The 20,572-nt window shown below is 38.3% G+C and overlaps 1 protein-coding gene across 2 annotated transcripts in view; it reads left to right on the top strand.

Annotated features, from left to right (window-relative positions):
* MAN1A2 (mannosidase alpha class 1A member 2) overlaps positions 1-20,572 on the top strand; it is a 132,759-nt gene that overhangs the window by 97,279 nt on the left and 14,908 nt on the right. For both annotated transcript variants that reach the window (XR_795100.3, XM_010718173.3), the window contains exons 9-11: positions 2,753-2,868; positions 10,076-10,295; positions 17,357-17,529. Coding sequence is in view for 1 of the 2 variants with exons in the window: in XM_010718173.3 (XP_010716475.1) it covers positions 2,753-2,868; positions 10,076-10,295; positions 17,357-17,529 (509 nt within the window). In the remaining variant the exon portion in view is untranslated. The remainder of the gene's footprint in view (positions 1-2,752; positions 2,869-10,075; positions 10,296-17,356; positions 17,530-20,572) is intronic.

Raw genomic sequence — 20,572 nt, 5'->3', positions numbered from 1 at the left:
AGCTGAATTAAATGTCTGAGTCTGAGTGTTAGCTCAAAGAGCAGTAAAAATAACCATGTGGACCATACAACAATAAGTTTTGGTAGGAAGCCATCTGTGTTGGACAGAATGATATGTGATGACCCAAACCTACATCTGTGTTTTTAAAGGATCTTGAAGAATATTGCTTTGGCATTTCCATGCTAAATGAGAGAAGCTTGTCATGAAAAGTTGTTTAATTTTCAGTCATTTCTACTTATCATCCTTACATCCTCAGTGCAGCAAATTCTGCTTTGGCAGCTTCTTATTACCTTAGAAGACAACCTCAGGATGATATTGCCAGGAGTGCTAATGCAGCTTGTAGGAATCTGAAAAATTGCAGCTCTTAAACCTCATATTTCCCTTTCCTACTGCAGATGAGATGGCACAGAATGAGCTTGCTCTTTCTGACAGATCTTCCCTGAGGTCCAGCTGTGAGGGGCACCAGCTAGGAGTGTGGAACCTCGTGTTTAATCCAGGAGGAGCTTTGAAAACAGATGGTAGTTGTGACTTTTGCAAAATGGCAATAAACAGAGATCTGTTGCACGGAGCTGAGGCTCTCTGGAACTCCTCACTTTAGTGTTTTTGTCTCTCTGCTTGAATGTGAGGAGAATCTGCACCTGGGAAACTTGCACAGCTCTGTGCTCTGAACACACGAAGGTGGTGCAAAAGAGGCTGAGTGTCATGATGACACTGGCTCCTTGTGCTTTTCAGCCAGGACAAGGAGGAATGTGGAGGAGGAGGAGAGCTGCTGGCCAGGACAGTTCTCAAATGATTGAAGAAGCAGAAGTGAAACAGGGAGCATTTCTAATGATTGATTTTGGGAAGTCACTTGGAACATGGATTTCCTACTTGAAGAAAGAAATGTTTTCCACTCATCTTCTTATTCTTATGCCCTGGATCCAGCTGGAGAGAAATGCTGCTCAGAGGCAGTAGCAGCCCTGTTCTGACATCTGTGAGGGACACCTGGTGCACTAGCAGTGCTGGCAGCAGCCTTTGAAGTGGCAGAACTTGGCTGAAGAGGAGGCAGAAGTAGTTTTACGCTGCATCTCTTTTGAAAGCAGTCCCTTGAATAGTTCTGAGAAGAGCTGTAACTTTGAAGTCTTGACATGATTTGTTTATTTTACTCTGATGACCATGGACCCTTAGTTCTTCTGTCTGTGTGAGAGTATAATCGTTCCTTGAAGGAGTAATTTCCGGTGCTTGCACATAGGGAGGAAAATGACTCATTGCCTGAATGCCCTCTTGCAGCTTAGAACTAGAAAACTGATTTGTTTTTTATTTAAATCACAGAATAGTTGGGTATGAAAATCTCAGAGGTGCTGGGATGGAAAAAAGGGGTATGAAATTATTTTCCCCAAACTCACAACTGGAACACATGGGAAAGCTAACAGGCTTTCTATTTGCCTCTACTTATGTTCAGAAATCCTTGAGTAATCAGCAGAGGAGTTGAGAGGCAGCAAGAAGAATTAGGTGAAAGTCTACCAGCTCTGAGTTTCTGCTTGTAACTCTAGAGACAAGGAAGCATGCAGGGCGTAGCACTGCTTGCAGTAAAAAATGGGTGAGCTCTACTTTTACACCTTTATCCCAGAAAGTTTGTAAATAATACTGCTTTTCTGACTAAGTTTGAAAGGAAATATTGCATCTTTATTTTATTTTTTCCCATACAGTGAAATGGGAGTTGCATGATTATAACAACTGTGCACAGGGCAGTGGATTTCTGGCATTGTGATGAAGTCATTCTTAAATATTTCCTCACTCTGTAGTGAGCAGACTAAAACTTCTGATACCAGAAGTTACTGTTATACTGAAAATGAAGAGGCATGTGCTGTTCTGCTTGGAAATGCTTATTAAATCTCAGAGATCGTAACAGTTTTTGAATGAAGTGTGTGTACTGAGAGAGTGCTCACCTTGGTTGGAACAGGAGCTCTGAAACACTGTCAGACCATCAGTAAGCTTCATGTGAGAAGGATGTGTGATATCACCCAGAGAGAAAACATAAGTACTTCTCAGGTTGTCTGTCAGCACAGAGTTGCATGTGATGCTACTTGTGAAAGGTCATCTCTACAAGAAAGGAAGAAGGTGACAAAAAGTTATCTGTGCACTGAGAGATCTAGGTTATGTGGTGCTGAATTCTAGTACTCAGAAGCCTTGCAGTGTAGCACGTGGTGTGGCTGGTCTAGCCTAGGGAAACAGAGAAGGACTTGTGGTGTACAAGGAGGAATTTAAATAAGAGCATTTACTTTGAGAAATTCATTAGTCTGTTAAGTAAATGTTCTGTTGGAAGTAAAAATCTCCTGGAAAAATTAGATTCCTTTTAGTTCATGGTGATTTATAGCCAGGCACGTGACCTAGTTGCATCCTCGATACTGAGCTCTTATGCTTTAGTATACATACACGCACACACATATATTATATACAACCCTAGCAGTAAAACAGCTAGGTGCTGTGGAATTAAGTAAAAACTTTGGTTAAATTAAATTTGTGACATAAAGCACAGTCTGTATAGACAAACAAGTAGTGGGCATGGAAAATTACCCTGCCTGCTCTGAGTATTCAGATCTATGAAAAAGGTTGGAAGGGAATACGTTACAGCCTTGTTCTAGTAAGTAGGCTTAAAATAATGATAATTCTACAGTGATATATATTCAAATGTAAGCTTATGTTTTAAATAAATGAAAGGTGCTATTATTACAAGCTCTTCAACTTTTCTTTACCTCTTTTCTTCCTGCAGATCACACATCTGTGGGCGGGCTGGGAGACAGTTTTTATGAATATTTATTGAAAGCCTGGCTTATGTCAGACAAAACGGACACAGAAGCAAGAAAAATGTACGACGATGCCATTGAGGTGATTATAATTCATTGAGTTTTCCTGTTTGTGGAATTAAAAAGCATATTTAAAGATTGAAAAAGAAAAAAAAAAAAAACGACATGTAGGACTTGTTTTGATTATGTAAGCTTCTTTCCTGAGTAATTTAAAAAGTATATCTGATGCAAATTGCTGTGCTAAAAACATCAGCTCATCCAAAGTGTTATAGTGGAATAATCCAAAGAACATTTTATTGGAAATAACTCTTAATGTAAGATGTACAAGGTGACCAAGTTTTTGTTTGTTTGTTTTTTAATCCCAGGTGCAAAGTAATTAAATTAAAAGTGCTGATTTGTTTTATTATTTAAATTATTTTCTAAAATGTTTAGATGTTATATTTGATATTTATCTTATGCAATTCATACCTCTTCCTTGCTCTATCAGTCTTTTGTAATATAGTCTGGTTTGTTCTCACAAATCAAGTAGCTCCAGCCCAAGGAGACCAGAGGCAGTTCAGGGGGATTTCGGATAGGGACTTTTTTTGTGATGCCTCTGAGCTTTATGATGCATGGCTGTTATTCCTGAGTGTGCCCATACGCAGGCATCTTATTTTGTCGGGCTCACTTGTACCCATATATGTCCATGTACCTAAGCTACAGTTAAGAATAGCTGAGAATGACAGTAAAGCTAGCTTCAGTTGAGTTAGCTTTGGTGCAAACAGCAGCAGGGATTGTGTGATCTTATCCACATGCATCCACATGCAGATTGATACTTGGTACCAAACCTGTTCCAACCTCTGTGCATGTCATGTTGCTTTCAACAAAAGCCTTGAAAGCTCAATTATAGTGCAGGCAGTTTCCTAAAGAAAAATCTCTATTCTTTGTGATCTGAAAATTCACATTTTAAAAAATAAATGTAATAAAATTCCAGTTGAAGTTGCTTTGAAACTGTCATGTCTTATTTCAGACCTGAATTTCATCAGCTTTGGCTTTCAACTACTCGAACTTTTTTACATTGTTTTAAAGGATTATCCTATCACATAGCTGTTGCCAACAAAAGTATGAGGCATGCTCTTCTGAAAGAGGTGTATGATATCCTTTTATGTCACATTATAAAACAGTTCTTCCAGACTCTGAATAACTTCTTCTTAAGCTCTAAATACTTTCCAGTGTCTTTAAGTCTGTGGAGACAAGAATTAGATATGTAGTTTCTGTAATGGTTCTGCTAATTCTAATAACCACCTGGTTTCTTCCAAGTTTCTCCTCTTCACCCAGCCAAGAGCTGTGTTTGCATTCTTAACTTTTGCATACCACTCTCATCCATTTCCCAGTTGGTTATACTCTGAAGTTTGTTATAGTATTTTGATTTACTGCTTTCCTTCTGCTGTGATTTACATTCCCAATTCCCTGATGTGTGACCTTATACTTATCTCTATTAAAACACAATTGTTCAAATGAAACCTATTTTACACTTTTCCTGTATGATTTTATAGGGCTGTCTTTTCCTTTATCACTATCTATACCTCCATCATTTTTGTGTCATTTGCAAATTTTTTCACATTTTTTTTCTTGCAGATTACTGGTGGAAATTCTGCCTGCCATTGAATAAAATCATCCTTTCAGAATCCTTATAGGATGAGAATTTTTCACAATTTCTTTTGAACTGTTCTGTCAGTCCAGCTGTCAATCCACTTTGTATGCGCTGCCTAGATCTTGTTTAGGACCAATGTTTTGTACAATACCAAAGAAATTCCTAATATTCTTAGTGATATCAGTATGCACTTGTCAATCAATCATTTATTTTTTCAAACTACATAACTAATTTTATATGTTCTTTCGTTAACCTTTTAAAATACTGTTACATCATCAGCTATTTCTCAGTCTTTTTATGAATTTTGTTAGCTTTCCAGGGTTTGCATAAACCAGTGTTAGTAGTTAAAAGCAGTAGCTGAATTCTTCCAGAAGTTTTAGTTGCAGTTTTTTTTGTATCCTCTGGGCTTTAAAATGGCTGTTAAGCTTTTAACATCTGTTGTAGTTACTGTTTAAATATTTTATTCTGGCTCTTAGATGGTGGACACTTGACAATTAGAGAACATAAACTTTGATTCTCTTTGACGTATGTCCAGTCTCACAAATATTTTGTGTGGGCAAATCTCTGTCTCTTGAGACATAGCAAAACAAATTTGGGACTAGAAAGGATAGTGTGCATAGGAGGGAGAAAGAGCCAAACCAGTCCTGCTTCTTAAGTGATATGACCAGCAGTGCATCAGAATGTTTCCCCTTTGGCTTTCTCTCAGCTAACCCCAGCAGCACACGTTTGAGTCTACATGAGCAATTCTGATGTATACGTTTTGGAATATCCTTTTGGATCAGACTTTGTATTTATTTCAAGTCCTATTTAATACTGAAAGAGATTCTGCAAAGAGTCAGGAGTTTAAATTTTGAATTAAAATCTCCAATTATTTTCAGAGCCAATTCCTTCACTCTTCTTTTATTGTTGCCTATACCATAGTTCTTCCTTCACAGATAACATTTCTTATCATTTGTTTTTCAAAACATTGAGCCAAGTTTTAGTGTCATTTATGCAAACAGAAGGGGAAGGGTGTAAAATACATTCTTCCTACTCGTTGTACGGAGTTGGAAATGTTCTCAGCACCCACCAGTCTAAAAGAGGGTATCTGTTCTGCCACACTGCACTCCCTTAGCTTATATAATGAAGAGTGTAGAAGATATAACACCATACCCTCCCTCTCAGGTCTTGCACTAGACTATGACATCCCATCCCTTGAGATACTCAGAGGAAGAAAGATGATAATAGCATGTGTTTTTCAGATGCTGTGATTCCCAATCCACGTCATATAAAGTCTTAGCCAAGTCATCACATACTTCATAGCAGAAATATGAACAAGTTCTGTTCTCCACAACCTATACATGCTCCTATAACATGAGTGTAGCCTTCTACTGCAGAGTACACGTCTTTTCAATGGCCTACTGTGTAGATGCACAGAAACTGTAAAATTCATTGAGAATTTTTTGTGGTGATAAATGCTGAGGGTGAACTTATTTGCATTTAGCATCATCATGTGAACCTTGTATGCAGCCTGGATTAAAGTGCATTCTCTTCCTTACATTGGCTGGAGATGGGGAAGCCTCCTTTTGATCTGTTCGCTTTGACTGCTCTAAGCTGCTAGTTTCACAGAATTAATCTGCACTCTGTTATTGCACAGCACTAGATATCCAAAAGAAGAATCCAACAGTGTGTTCAGCTATCAACAACATAGCAAGTTCTGTTCCAAGGCAGCTCAAAGAATGCAATTTTTTTGTAATAGTAGAGTCACGTACGTTTGGGTTGAGAACTGGCTGACTGGCAGAGCGCAGAGGTGGTGCAGACCCTGGCTGGAGACCTGTAACCAGTGGTGTCCCCCAAGGGTCTGTGCTGGGTCCGGTCTTGTTCAACATCTTCATCAATGACCTTAATGAGGGGATAGTGGCCAGCCCCAGCAAGTTTGCTGATGATACAAAGTTGGGAGGATTGGCTGACATGCCTGAAGGCTGTGCTGCCATTCAGTGAGACCTGGACAGGCTGGAGAGCTGGGCAGTAAGAAACCGGATGAGGTTCAACAAAAGCAAGTGTAGGGTCTTACACCTAGGGAGGAATAATTGCATGCACCAATACAGGCTGGGGGATGAGCTGCTGGAGAGGAGTTCTGCAGAGAGGGACCTGGGTGTCCTGGTGGAGGACAGGTTGGCCATGAGCCAGCAGTATGCCCTCGTGGCCAAAAAGGCCAATGGCATTCTGGGGTGCATTAAAAAGAGCGTGTCCAGCAGGTCGAGGGAGGTGATCCTCCCCCTCTGCTCTGCCCTGGTAAGGCCTCATCTGGAGTACTGTGTCCAGTTCTGGGCTCCCCAGTACAAAAAAGACAGGGATCTCTTGGAAAGAGTCCAGCAGAGGGCCACAAAGATGGTGAAGGGCCTGGAGCATCTCCCCTGTGAAGAAAGGCTAAGTGAACTGGGTCTGTTTAGCCTTGAGAAAAGACGACTGAGAGGGGACCTGATCCAGGTTTATAAATATCTGAGGTGTGGCGGCCATAGTGGTGAGGCCAGTCTCTTTTCAGTGGTACGTGGAGACAGGACGAGGGGAAACGGACATAAGCTGCAGCATAGGAAGTTTCGCACGAATGTGCATAAGAACTTCTTCACGGTGAGGGTGACGGAGCACTGGAACAGGCTGCCCAGGGGGGTTGTGGAGTCTCCTTCTCTGGAGATACTCAAGTCTCACCTGGACGCCTACATGTGCGACCTGGTGTAGGGAACCTGCTTTGGCAGGGGGGTTGGTCTCGATGATCTCTAGAGGTCCCTTCCAACCCCTACAATTCTGTGATTCTGTACAGTAGGAACATCAGAGAGAACATTCAATGTTCACATCTGAGATAATTATTTCTGTCATTTCACAGACAAAAGAATCTATTTACAACAGTTAATCTCACATCTCTGGTGTAAATAAGTGTTTTCTTTGGAAGCTTTAAGTACACACGTCCACTCTACAACATATGTACTCATTATGGTCAGGCTGGATGCCATTGCCTTGCAGTACCTACAGGAGTGTGCTGTGGCCCTGGCCATCCAGCCAAGGGTATAAATGTCACATCTCTTCCAACCTTCTGAAACTTTTCTAATCCAATAGGATCAGTATTCCTGCAATGCCCAGGTGTTCATTTTCAGTTTCTGTAAATATTAGTTGTCCTTTTTAGGTTGTTAAATGGTGCAGTATTTTGAGAGGATTGCATTTATTTTCTTGTTGAGGGTGCTTGTTTTGCTACTCTGAAGATGGTACTTCATTATTACCTAGCTAATATATAACTAGTATAAACTCTTTTAAGCTCTCTTAAAAGAAACAGTGTGTTCCTCAAAAAATGGTGCCTCAAGTTTTATGTACCATATGGTCATAGAAATCCTAACATCATCATCATATGTCATTTTTGCCACAATCTTTTGCCGCAGTCCAGGATAATTGAATCAATGCAGCTAATGCTATACATCTTAGCATCATCTTCAGCACCTCCTATCTTTCCTGTGCCAGTACTTTCAGGACAGTTGAGGTTTTAACAGTTAACTGCACCAGGTATTCTGGCAGTAGAAGCTACAATAGTGTAGTAGTCTTCAATACCAATTTGCATGATTGTTGCACTTTGCAGCCATCAATTCCTCCTCAGTCAGTTATTTCTGCATTCTTTTCACTGGATCCTGCCATGAGCACAAAATTCAGATCTGTCAGTACTGTTAGTGAAGAAGTGAACCCAAGAGGACTGCAGATCAGCATTTCTTTCATTACTTTCAGAATACATGGACTCAGCAGAGGATAGTAGAGGAATTTTACCATCCAAATGATAAGGACCAAGTAAGACATAGAGCACTGCTGTATTATTATTCTGTCATCTCCCTGTAATCCACTGCATTGTCTTTTATCTAGTGCATACACTTTGAACACATAAGGACTATGAGAGCCGTGTTGGCAGCATAGCTGAGGTGTAGATTCCCAGCATTCTAACAATTCACAAAAGTTGCTGCTAGTATTACAGAATATCAAGAAAAGAACCTACTCAGAAAAACAAAACAAAACAAAAAAACCATGCACAACTGTTTCCAATTACTATTTATTTATATTATTGTCTTCCCTGAATGAGGCTCCTAACCTAGGAATTCTGTCCTTTATGATAATAACTTCAAGAATTCTTTTTGGTGTTTTTTTGGGTGGTTGTGGTGGTTGTTTGTTTGCTTTAAAAAGCCATTGGGAAATTGTTGAAGAAAACATTGGAAGACTGTCAGACATTGTTTCAGTACGTGGATAGTCCAAATAGTGCTGAGTTCAATAAAGCTGTTTTAGCAGCCCTATGGTACTTCAGCAACATTAAAATAAATAAATAAAAGTTCACTTGGAATATCTATTGTCACAGCTATTTCACTATTCACTTTTAAATCTGAATTATGTTAACTGATTAATCCATGTATTTGTTACCTGAGTTGTGGTAACAGCAAGCATAGATGCTGTGTGGATACTAGTGATACCACTGTGTGCAGCAGACATGACCACCATATCCAAGATAATCACTGTAGTTATTAAATGCAACATTCTCTTTCTGTGTAGTCTCAGTATATCTCAGCACCTTTGGGCTGTATTATATTGTAGGCATCAGAAAAGCAGCAGAGAGGAGTAATGATTTGCTTCTATAATGGATCTTGGAGATAAGGAGGAGACTAATAAATGCCTTTTTTATGGCATTTAATCCTTCGACTCCAATAAGCTTTAGAGTATTCTGACCAGAGCTTCCATGCACTTTGGAGGAAGTTGTGAGCCTATCAGATTGTTACAAAAGAGATTTTTAGAAAAAAGGTAGAAATAATGTCTGTATAATAAAGAAGATATTTATGATGGACTCAAACTGTAACAATATTCTAGTTACAGAACAAGAAAAATTATATAATGTTAAAGAGAGTAAGTACTGCAATAGATGATGGAGATTATCACTCTCTTTGAAAGAGGCTTAACTAAATACATTTTTTTCCATGTAGTTAGCAAACTTTCCATGGAAACTTTTGCAAGTTACATCAGCTCTTCTCCAAACAGTGTCAAAAGAGTGCCATTTATAAATCACAGGCAATATACACAGGTACAAAAGTGCAAAAGAACAAGCAGCTGTTCCTTCACCTACTTCTATAGTGCTTCTTTGTGAACAGCTGCACAAACCCTCACCCATTCTTTGACCACATGCAATCAAAAAGCTGCTGTGGAGAGGCTAAAAGGAAGCTGGAGCATTCTTTTCAGTTTCTATTAGAGGCTGACTGGGAGTACAGGTGTTACATTTACATACTGCTGACAGAAAATATCCAGCAAATTTGTGTGAATACACACAAACTGTATGGTAGAACAGATATTTACTTCTCATAGTTAACAAGTAGACGAGCAGTTACGTGAACCATAGAATGTGCTTAATTCTCAAATAAAATTGTAATGTCATCTGTGTTGTGACTTTCCTGTGACAGGTTTCATAAATGTAACTTAGTAAGTAGAGTATTTTTTGCATTCACTGAAATTATATTCTTAAACCTGTTTGTTCATGTGGTGCTCAAAAGTATGTTTGATAAAAGAAAAATATTTTTGTTTTGAAAACAATATTCTTTTAAGAAGTGTTAGTATGTAAAACTTGCATTTAAAGCAGTATTTGAAAGTTCTTTTAACCTTCTTGTAGGCCATAGAAAAACACCTCATCAGAAAGTCCAATGGAGGATTGACCTTCATTGGAGAGTGGAAGAATGGGCACCTTGAGAGAAAGATGGGCCATTTGACCTGTTTTGCGGGGGGAATGTTTGCCCTTGGAGCAGATGGTTCCCGAGATGACAAAGCTGGACATTACTTGCAGCTTGGAGCTGAAATTGCACATACTTGTCATGAGTCATATGACAGAACAAGTAAGATACATTGCCAGTTATTTCAGTAGCTGAATATAGAAATTGTTAAAATTATTTCTAAGAGTTGTTACGGACTTATTCCTTTCCTAGTATCCACTGTTTTTATACCGGTATAATTGTCTTAATGTCAATTGTATTTACTTCTCATCTCCATCATGGTGAGTAAATGTGAAATCTTCCTGCATGTTTGACAGTTGGCTACAATATGCAGTGTGGGTGCAGAGATGAAGGGAGTATGTGTGAATTCTTGTCATCCCAGATTCCAAGGCAGTTTTTCATTTCATATGTATTATTCTTACAGTTGTGTAGAGTGAGAAATTTGCAAAAGTAATTTCAACTGATTTTAGTAATAATACATTCTGGCTAAGTACAATTAGAGTAGAGAGGATGGAGATTACTGTGCAAATTGTGAGATGATCAAAGACCTGACTAATGACAAGGCAGTGTCAGCCTTCATTGTTGGGCTGAAAATTTCTCAAGTTAGTCTTTCGTATCATGTTCTCTTTTTTCTATTTTTTTGTCTTTAAAGTCACCTTGATGCATAAAGTTGAAGTGTGTTATTTACACTTACTATGGGTATAAAATCAAAAGACAGTTAAAACACAGGATTCTTAGAATAATAAACAAGAAGACCTTGACTGAACTGTCAGAAGGAAGAAGTTAATAGAAAAAAGACCAGGAGCTCTTTCTGTAAACTGGGAGTTAAAAAATGCTAGTGCAGCCTTAGTCTGTATCAGGTGAAGAATTTTCAACAGAGATAAGAAAATATTAACACTGCTTTAGAAGACATGTATAATTTGTCATACGGAATACTCTGTACAAATCTGAATCAGAAGCAGAAGGAATGCAGAAAAGGACCAACAAAACGATGAGGGTGACAGACCTCTTATCTTATAGTAAGAAAAGAAGTTGACCTGCTTAGATGAGAAAAGTAATATCCAAGAAAATAATAGATTTGTTGTCATATCAGTGGATAAACACTAAAAAGAAATACAGCTATTTTAAGCTAGAAGTAATACAGCTGCATAAAGAACAAGAATGTATATGCTTGCCATGAGTAAATATAGCCTAGAAATTGAAAATGGCTTTGTGTGGCTATCTGAGAAGTGAGCTTCTGAAATAACATCCTTGTAGAAGTGATGGGAACTACTCATAGCAGTTTTAAGATGAGAATTCATGTATTTATTCACAAGGATTACATAGTATTGTTATAACGTTGCCTTCAAAAAAAAAAAAAAAAATTTAGGACTCTTAAGGAAAAAGATAGGAGATAATATTGTAGGTGCTGTTGCTTTTTGAAAACTTGCATTAAAATTTTTAAATCAGACACATAAGAATTGGCAATGCTAAATTTACAGCTGCAAGTGCTGCCCTTATTTTTATTTTTCCTTCAGATTTTTATTCTGTACCCTAAGTAAGTCCGAAGACAGAGGGATAAAATTTTTGGTTACATATTTAATGACTGTGTAAGAACACATGTGAGGAATAGACTGAAAGTTGTACAGACAGCTGTGAATTTGCAGTGTCCTAGTTTTCTTTTGTTCAGTCCTACAGTCTCAGTAGTTTGTATTTTTTTTTCTGCCCTGATTTTTCTGAGAAAATAATGATCTGCTATGTGTGAAATGTCAACAAGTTCTTAACACTTTAACAGTAGAATTTAGACATAATTGTACATAGTGATATGAGAACTAGCTGGTTACAGAAAAAGGCTCTCTTTTGGAGGATGGATAGTTGTCCTCGTTCAGCTGATAGACTTATTTTTGAGTCACCATAGGCAAAAGCTTCTCTTTCCTATAGACCTGGGAGAGCTTTTGCCCCATTTGGTGTCCTAGAGGAGACAGCAAGGCTCTGAGGCTGTGTACTGAGGACAGGGAGCTTTTTTCTTTGGGTAGACCAGAACTGTCCTTTCCCTTGTCTTCCCAGCGTTACTCATAATAAACAGAGGTACGTGCCTGGTCTTACTATATTTTAGTGTTGTGATACTATGTTAAGTAGCCTAAGTTTATGTAAGGGGCAAGTATGAAATGAACTGCTGTTTCAAGATCCAGTCTTAGCAAAATCAAAGCAGAATTTCAAAGAACAAAAGCACTTACGGAAAAGAAGGACATTATATTGCCAACTGTCAGTATCCTATTGTGCTTACTGCAGGTATAAAAGAAAGATTAGAGAAAAGAAAATTCAGTAGTACAGACAGTGTCAGGCAAACTAAATTCTGTATTTTCTGCAATCTGTCTATATGGTAGAATTATCATATCATGAAATACTATCTCCTGAAATTCTGTGTTGAAATCATGCTTTCCATAGTTTACATAAATAAACAGGAGATTATTGGTTGCGTGACTAGTGATTTAGGTACCAAGATTTTTGTTTAGTATTATTTCAAATGGGGCAATTTTGGTCTGAGCAGATTTTACCACTGCCAGTAAAATGGTCTTGCAGTGACAGCACACCTGCTTATTTAGCACTGAGGTGATTTTATGCTGTGACATTTGTGTCTGGAGCCTTTTTACTTATTAGAATATTTTAAGACAGTAATAGTATCCTCTCAAGCTGCTTTTCTCCTCTCATACATTACTCTGTATCTTCAGGCAAACTCTGTCACCCTGTGTGAGACAAAGTATTTGTCATGTCTTCATCCTCCTTTAACAAAACAAGGTAATATAGCCCTTATTCTTAATTTACTTCTGCCTGTATTCTTATTTACTTGCCTTTGGAACTGAAGCTATCACAACTGATGTGAGAATCACCCAGACTTTCATCATTTCTAAGACCATCCTTATGATCCCCTGGATTCATTTGTTCCTGTTGATGGCTTCTAAAGACCCTTGAGGTGAGAAAGGCCATTTTGAAACCCTCTCCATTCTCTGGTTTACCTCTTGAATTCAAGCATTCTGTTGCTGGCCATTTTTTTTGTTTTCTTGTTTGTTTTTTTTTCTCAGTAGCGGATCATCTTTGTATTTAGGAGTTCTTGCTCCTGCAGTGCAGGCATGTAAGGCCATCATCTCCCAGTTGTGATGGGTGGAAGAGGATCTTGTGTTGCAGGAATCCCACACGCTGTAGCTAGTTTACAGTGCTCCCCTATGTACTCCAACTTATTCCCCAATTCAAATACTTAATCTTGCATCCCTAAACTTATGATAAAAAGGTGCATGGTTTACCATTAGTCATTTGGAGAGGATTGAGGACCACCCTGCAGATAATAAAGCATCCTGCTTTTTCACCTCTTTACTGATGAAAAAAACTGACTTTCTTTCCGTTTTGCCAACAGTGATCACTTTCCCATTTAACCAGAAAAAGTTGCCATGTGATCACAGTTTTGAACAGTGATATAGACTGACTGATTTGCCTTAGAGCTAGCATCACTGAAAGAAGAGCTTTCTCCTGATGTTTTGAGTATTCAGTCCCCTAGATTGTGTCTTAGTGATCCCATGCAGAATTTTTGGATGCTTACAGTGCATTACTGAGGCTGAAGATTTTAGAACTTTTTTTTAACTTGATAGGAAGTGTAGCACAAGGACACCATCAGCTTTTGGACAGACTGTTGCTGGTGTCTGCCAAGTCTCCCAGCCTCTAAATAAGACCAATCTCAGATCTGTGAGCCTACTGCACCTACGAGTCCTGCTGGATATAAAGCAAAGAAATTCAGACTCAGGCCATGAGACCATCTCTGCCTCTCTGCATAACGCCAACAGTTGGCGGTTGTTGCTGCTGTAGTCAGTATAAGTCAGTGTGAAGATGCATAGCTTTTTCACAGCATCAGATGTGGAGGAAGGACGTAACTCCATTTTAGACTTCTATGTGTTCATATGTAATCTCAGTTCAGATTTGCGATGCTGGGGAATGTCTCACCTCTACAGAGAGGAGGACTAATGTCTCTTAAATTTAAGAATGCCTTATTTCATATTTCAGTCAAAAATTATAGTAGAATTGGTAGACCAATTCCAGTTCAAAAATCAGTTGTTTGATCTCTGTACAGATCTCATTGTTTCTATAAGGTGCCTGGCCATCGTATTCACCCAACTTAGGTGAAAGTATTTGTTTTTATTAGCCTGGAGACTGATTAACTGAAAACATATTAATCATTACCATCAAGTTAGCTTTGAACATTTAAACTGCATTGCCATCTTGCAGTTTTTTAGGAGCAAATCTGAAATGACTAGCAGACTTACCTCTTTGGAAAAATTTGCTATTTGCATGCTGTTTTCTCAAGTCTCTTTTTGAAGTCTCATTGTTCAAATATAAGTTGGTCTGTTTACCTGACGGTCTTCTATTACATGGCTTGTTACAAGTTTTGCCTTAATCCTTCATGGTGTTACTCCATCATTTGTATTCCCTTTCTCATCAAATTGCATTCTTTCAGCAATAAGTTACCCATTTCATCTCTTACGATGCTGTCTGTACCATAGTGCTGATTAGTACAGAGAAGTGGAAAGTCCTGTATCTTTTCCTGTTGTATTTCAATCAACATTATGTCCCAATGACAGTTAGCATTTACATTCATGTGGACAGTAATGGATTAATGCATGGACACAGTCACTCTGATAAACTAATTCACCTCTCAGTGTTCTCCAAGACTTTCAGACTCCTGAGCTGTAGATTGGAAAAGTGACTGAGAATATCCTGAGAAGCTCAGGCTCTTTCTAGAGGTCTTTGAAAATCCCTGTAGATTCTATTCAAGGTGATGGTCAACCTAGCAGTCCCTGTGCGTTGCCTTTCTGATTCACTGGAAGAAGCTGATGGTCTTTGGAAGGTGAAGGTGGAGTATACAGGCATGATTCTGATCTGTCTCTGAGACATGGAGTAGTGATACTTGAGTCCACATTCTCTGGGGATATGTAATCCACACATACTTCGGCTTCATACCTGCTCTGCTTTTTTTCTTTAACATAAACTGTTGATAGATTAATCCTGCAGTCATCCTAAATCTCCCATTCTTTGGTAGAAGACTTCAAGATTTTTCTGTAGTTGGGTGTGCTGTCAATTTGGAGAGAAGGCTGAGAGAACTGAAGATGCAAGTTGTGCTTTGATCTGTATGCCAATGTATTGGCTGAGCAGAAGAGGTCATAATGCTGTGAGTGGGCTTTGACAAGGCTAAAAGTTCTGTGTTCTTGTGGTACAAGGTTTTGTGTTCTTGTGGTGCAAGGTTTGCCAGGGTTTATGCTTGTGTGTGGACTGTACACCTGGAAGTATTATGGTTACTGAGGAACTCTTTTTTAAATGCTTAACATATACACCATTAAATGACATGGCAGTGGCATAAAACATCTAGTAATGTGAAATCCATAAATGATAATGAAAAAAGATGAAAGAATAAAAATACCACTTACAAGTTAAAATGAATAATTTGCTTTTGCAGCTCTTGTAGAGATTGAATTAGTAAGCAAGACTATATAGCTCATTGAATGTGATGTTTTATAGCACATGGTATTCTAAGTAAAATATACTACTCTTTATGTGTAAGATTTTTCCCATTCATTAGCTGAATTAAAGTTTTGTCTATAGAGAGATTATTTTATGATGAAGTTTTTTGTGCATCATTGAAGTTTCTGATGGAAACTATCCCCAGAATCTGGGTATAGCATTAGCTGTTATTTTAAGTATGGCAACTCCAGTGAAAATAAGCCGGATGAATAGGACAAATGGGGCAGATATAATTATTCATCTCTTCGAGAGATGGTGACCAGTGGTAATCTGTTTAATATGTAATTTTATTTATAATACATGTATAAAGGTAAATTTTATCTTATATTTTAATGTGTATGTATATTTATACATAGAATATACACGTACATAAATGTTCAGGAAAAGAGCATGAACAGTATGCACACTGATGGCAACTGAGAAAAGGCTATTGGGGGTATCAGTAATGAGAGAAGGCTGAAAAATTGCACCAGGATCTTATGGGGTTGACTTACTGAGTAATAACTGAGTTAATTAAGTTCAGAATAGTTAAATGTAAAGTAAGGCATCTATGAAAAAATAATTTCAGATCTCACATATAAGATGATGAGCTCTTAGCTGACAACATTATGAAAATACCATCTCTCTGTATCAGTCAGGAAAAACAAACTGAGAAGAAACAAAAGAGAGAGCATTATTATGTAGCTATATTAATCTTGCCAGTACATTTAGTTCAAACTAGTCCACACGTTTCAGTAACACTGTAGTTGGGTTGGAAGAGTTGCAGATAGCCCTGGGAGGAAAACTAAAGGTACAGAATAATTTCCATTAAAGGAACAACTGAATCAGATAGGATTCTTTCATATGGAAAATAAACGTTTTAGGTATGAAATGACAGATTTGCAAAATCACCAGGGAAAATGTTGGGTGAGAATCAGTTGTTCATTCTCTTCTCCAGCAGGAGAGCTAGGGACTATTGAATAGATCTAGTAGCAACCAAGCTGAAAATAGACCTCCAGATGCTGGCACTGTGCTGTTACGTCTTCCTTTAAAGGCAGAAGCAGCAAATCTCTTCGTTTAGAGATTTATTTTCAGATGTGGCTAAGTTTCCATTGAGTAGTTGTAAACATTTTATTAGAGGATTCCACTAGGAAGCGCATGAGCTTTGGTGGCCTGACAGCACTATGCTAAACCAAGAGTTTGAATGAGATAGCTTATTTGGGGTGGTGACGTCTGTTTTTGTTGTAAGATCTTTTCCAGCTGTGCTGGGTAGGATCAAAAGGCGGTAAAACATCTGTTGACCTTTTTGTTTCTTTTGCTGTTCAAGAATTGATGTCAGTTGTTTTAATTTTATCCTATAATTGAATATATTAATGTGTTCATATTCCTTGTGTTTCATTAGTTTTCAAGAGGATTACTGTATGCTTGTAAAGATAGGTAGTTTTCTCCCAGGAATTGGATAAGTTCATAAGAAAAGTCCTCAACAATAGGAAATATTTATGAGACTGCTTTAAGATGAGCTAGATCCTGCTTCTCTCACATACTTGGGATGTAGCAGCCTCATATCCACCCTTCCTCCTATGGTTTGTCAGGAGTAAAAATGTTCCTTTTTTTTTTTTTTTTTCTTTTTTTTTTTTCTTTTTTCCCTCTTTGCTCTGCAGCATTAAAGCTGGGTCCAGAAGCATTCAAATTTGATGGTGGTGTAGAGGCAGTGGCAGTCCGTCAGAATGAGAAGTATTATATCCTAAGACCGGAGGTGATTGAGACCTACTGGTATATGTGGAGATTCACGCACGATCCCAAGTACAGGCAGTGGGGCTGGGAGGCAACACAGGTAACTATTTATTATCTGTCAGTGAATTAATTCCACATATTTTCCTTTTGTAGCTGAAACGCTTCAAATAACTTATTTCACAAGTCCTGTAAACTAGCATACATATGGAAGTATGTGTTGTTATTCCTGGTTGGGTTTTTTTGTTTCTTGTTTTTTGTTTTTTTCCTACTACTGAAACAGACAAACAGTAGAAAGGCATGTTCAGCATTGTACAGCTGGTGAGCTTCAGGCTTGAATACAAGTTACTGGTCATGACTCCTACTGTAATCATTGGTCCGCAGCCCTCAAGGGAAGTAATTTATACTGGGAAACAAAAATGTAGTATAAATAACTGTTAAATGTGTATTAGCGCTTGTTTACTTTAAAAGACACTGCTGTTCTTAATGTTTCTTCTTGGTCTACTGTTAAAACTCAGATTGTCTGTAGACTGTAAACTACATGTAAACATGTGCGTTGGTATCATGGCTTTTTCTTTTCATACTTGTCTAAATGGAAGGAAATCAGATTGCCAATCACTTCTAATTACTCAATTATAGTGAAAAAATCCAGCATTACAAGAAGCAAACCGTAAAGGAAAGTGAATAAGCAATAATACCTAAGGCAGAACTTAAACATTTTTGCAAAGGTATTTTAGAGATTGTTATTCCCTTGTATGGATGCTTTGCTGGATTTGAATCTGATCATTATATATCCTTACCAAATTCCTGAGTGTGAAAATGTTCTTGAGTCTTTCTCATTGGAAATGCTTGCACTGGTCTATGAAAGCAGAGATTTATACTAAAAATCTGAATTGCTGTGTTTGTGGCCTTCTCTCGTTCATCCCTTGTACATAGATGTCTGTTAGTTATTGATTATAGGCTGGTTATATGAGTAACAAGATATCACTTTAATATGACAATATAATATTCTAATTGTAAAAATTATTTATAATCTAGGAAAGGTTTCTCACTTTGTATGCTTTCTGGAGCTGAACAGTGAGCCTTTTCTGATCTCTTATTTCTCACTGCTTCCACCTGCTGGTCTGTCCCAGGTCATGCAAAACTATATTGCTGTCTCAGCAGTTTTCTGGTTCTCTTCAAGATCTGAGCAGCCAGTGGGCCACTACAGCTCCTCCACTTTGTTGCTATAGCTCCAGCAGTCTTTGGAAACATACCTCAAAGCCATTTTTGAATGTGAGAATAAACATTCAAGGTAACAAGACGCTAATTTACTGTAGCTGGGCAGATGAGATGAAGAAAGAGCCAGGGAAGAGAGGATTCAGGAGCCTGCAGAAACTTTAATCTGCATATCAGAACCAGTTTAGCTCCAGAGGCAAGAGATCCAGAAAAAAGTACTTGAAGCTAATGCTGATCTGTTGAAAAGGCAGATTCATGGAATTTAGCTTGGCTCATATGTATGCTTTTCTCAATGTAGTTGTAATAATGTAGAAGAATCTTAGTATTTTAAGATAGTGCCTTAGTCTTGGTTAGGTTTTGCCTTGTAGACTGTTTGGTTATAACCAGCATCATATTATTCTGCACAGAGGTCCCACGTACATCACATTTTTATTCTAAAATTCATTGCCACCATCTCTAAAATATAAGTCATATCAGCATCAACATTAAGTCATATCTTTCCTGCTGCCTGAGCTATAAATGTGTCTAATATGAAAAATCATAGAATCATAGAATTATTCAGGTTGGAAGGGACCTCAAGGATCATCAAGTCCAACTGCAGCCTAACCATAGTACCCTAACTCTGACAACCCTATGCTAAATCATATCTCCGAGCACCACATCCAAACGGCTCTTAAACACATCCAGGGATGATGACTCAACCACCTCCCTGGGGAGCCTATTCCAATGTTTAACCACCCTTTCTGTAAAGAAGTGTTTCCTAACGTCCAACCTAAGCTTATCTTGGCGCAACTTGAGGCCATTTCCCCTCATCTTGTCACCTGTCACCAGTGAGAAGAGACCTAACCTGCTCTCACTGTAAGCACCTTTCAGGTACTGGAAGAGAGTAATAAGGTCTCCCCTCAGCCGCCTCTTCCCCAAACTAAACAGCCCCAGCTCAAAGAAATGCATTTAGTAACCTACCCCTTGCCAGTGTATGCAACAAATGCCTGCTTATCTAACACCAGCTCTTGTCAGAAGCTCTGGCTTGTGATCCAAGATGAGATTATGACCTTTGTAGTAAGTTAAAGAATAAACAAATACAAAATTTTTCAAGATAGGATCTGTCTTTATAGTACAGTGCAGAGCTTTTTCTCCATCTTGCTCTCATATTTTCATTACTCCTAACGCTTTCAAACAAAACCCTTCCTCTTCCTCTGTCTCCAGATTTATGTATGTGCAGGGTAGGATTTTATTTTATCTTAAGGCATCTGCATTGAAGTTGTGTAAATCAAGCACCCCATGTGTATATCTTTCTCTGTCCTTATAGAGTGCCTTTTTCTGCTTACTTCCTCAGTAGTTCTTTATTCGATATAACTGTAGAATGTTTTTGAACTCATCGTAAATGTTTTTGTTTACCTCTCCCTCCCACAATTAGTTTTTTTTTTCCCTCTCCCTCCCACAATTAGTTTTTCTTTCCCTCACCATCATACTAACAGAGGAGCTTGGGAAGTTTTCTGCTCCCAGGGTTTTCTGTTCCCTGCATAGAGATAATAAATTCTTGTGTTTACTCCTCACACCTACTCACTGCTTTCTCTGCTTCCATGCCACACACAATTCTGGCTGTGCTTGTTCCTCCATTTGTAAGTAATCTGGTATAATACGCAGAGCGGTTAGCTTGCTGCTTTTGTGTAACACAGCCTTTATTCACTTTTCTGTTGCCTTTTGACCACTGAATATACTTTGAAATCTGTATTATAGTTCTCATGGCAATTTTTTTTTTCTCATAAGAATTTTAATTCATGCTTTGCACTTCAGGGGAAAACAACAGAACTGTAGGGGGTCAGAAGGGACCTCTGGAGATCTCCTATTCCAGCCTACCTGCTAAAGCAGGTTCCCTAGAGTAGATAACACAGGAAAGCATCGAGATGGGTTTTGAATATCTCCAA

Source organism: Meleagris gallopavo, chromosome 1, assembly GCF_905368555.1.
Source record: "Meleagris gallopavo chromosome 1, MGAL_WU_HG_1.1, whole genome shotgun sequence".
NCBI classification, from domain to species: Eukaryota; Metazoa; Chordata; class Aves; order Galliformes; family Phasianidae; genus Meleagris; species Meleagris gallopavo.
Note: the sequence above shows the minus strand (reverse complement) of the source record. Positions and strands in the feature narration are given on the sequence as shown.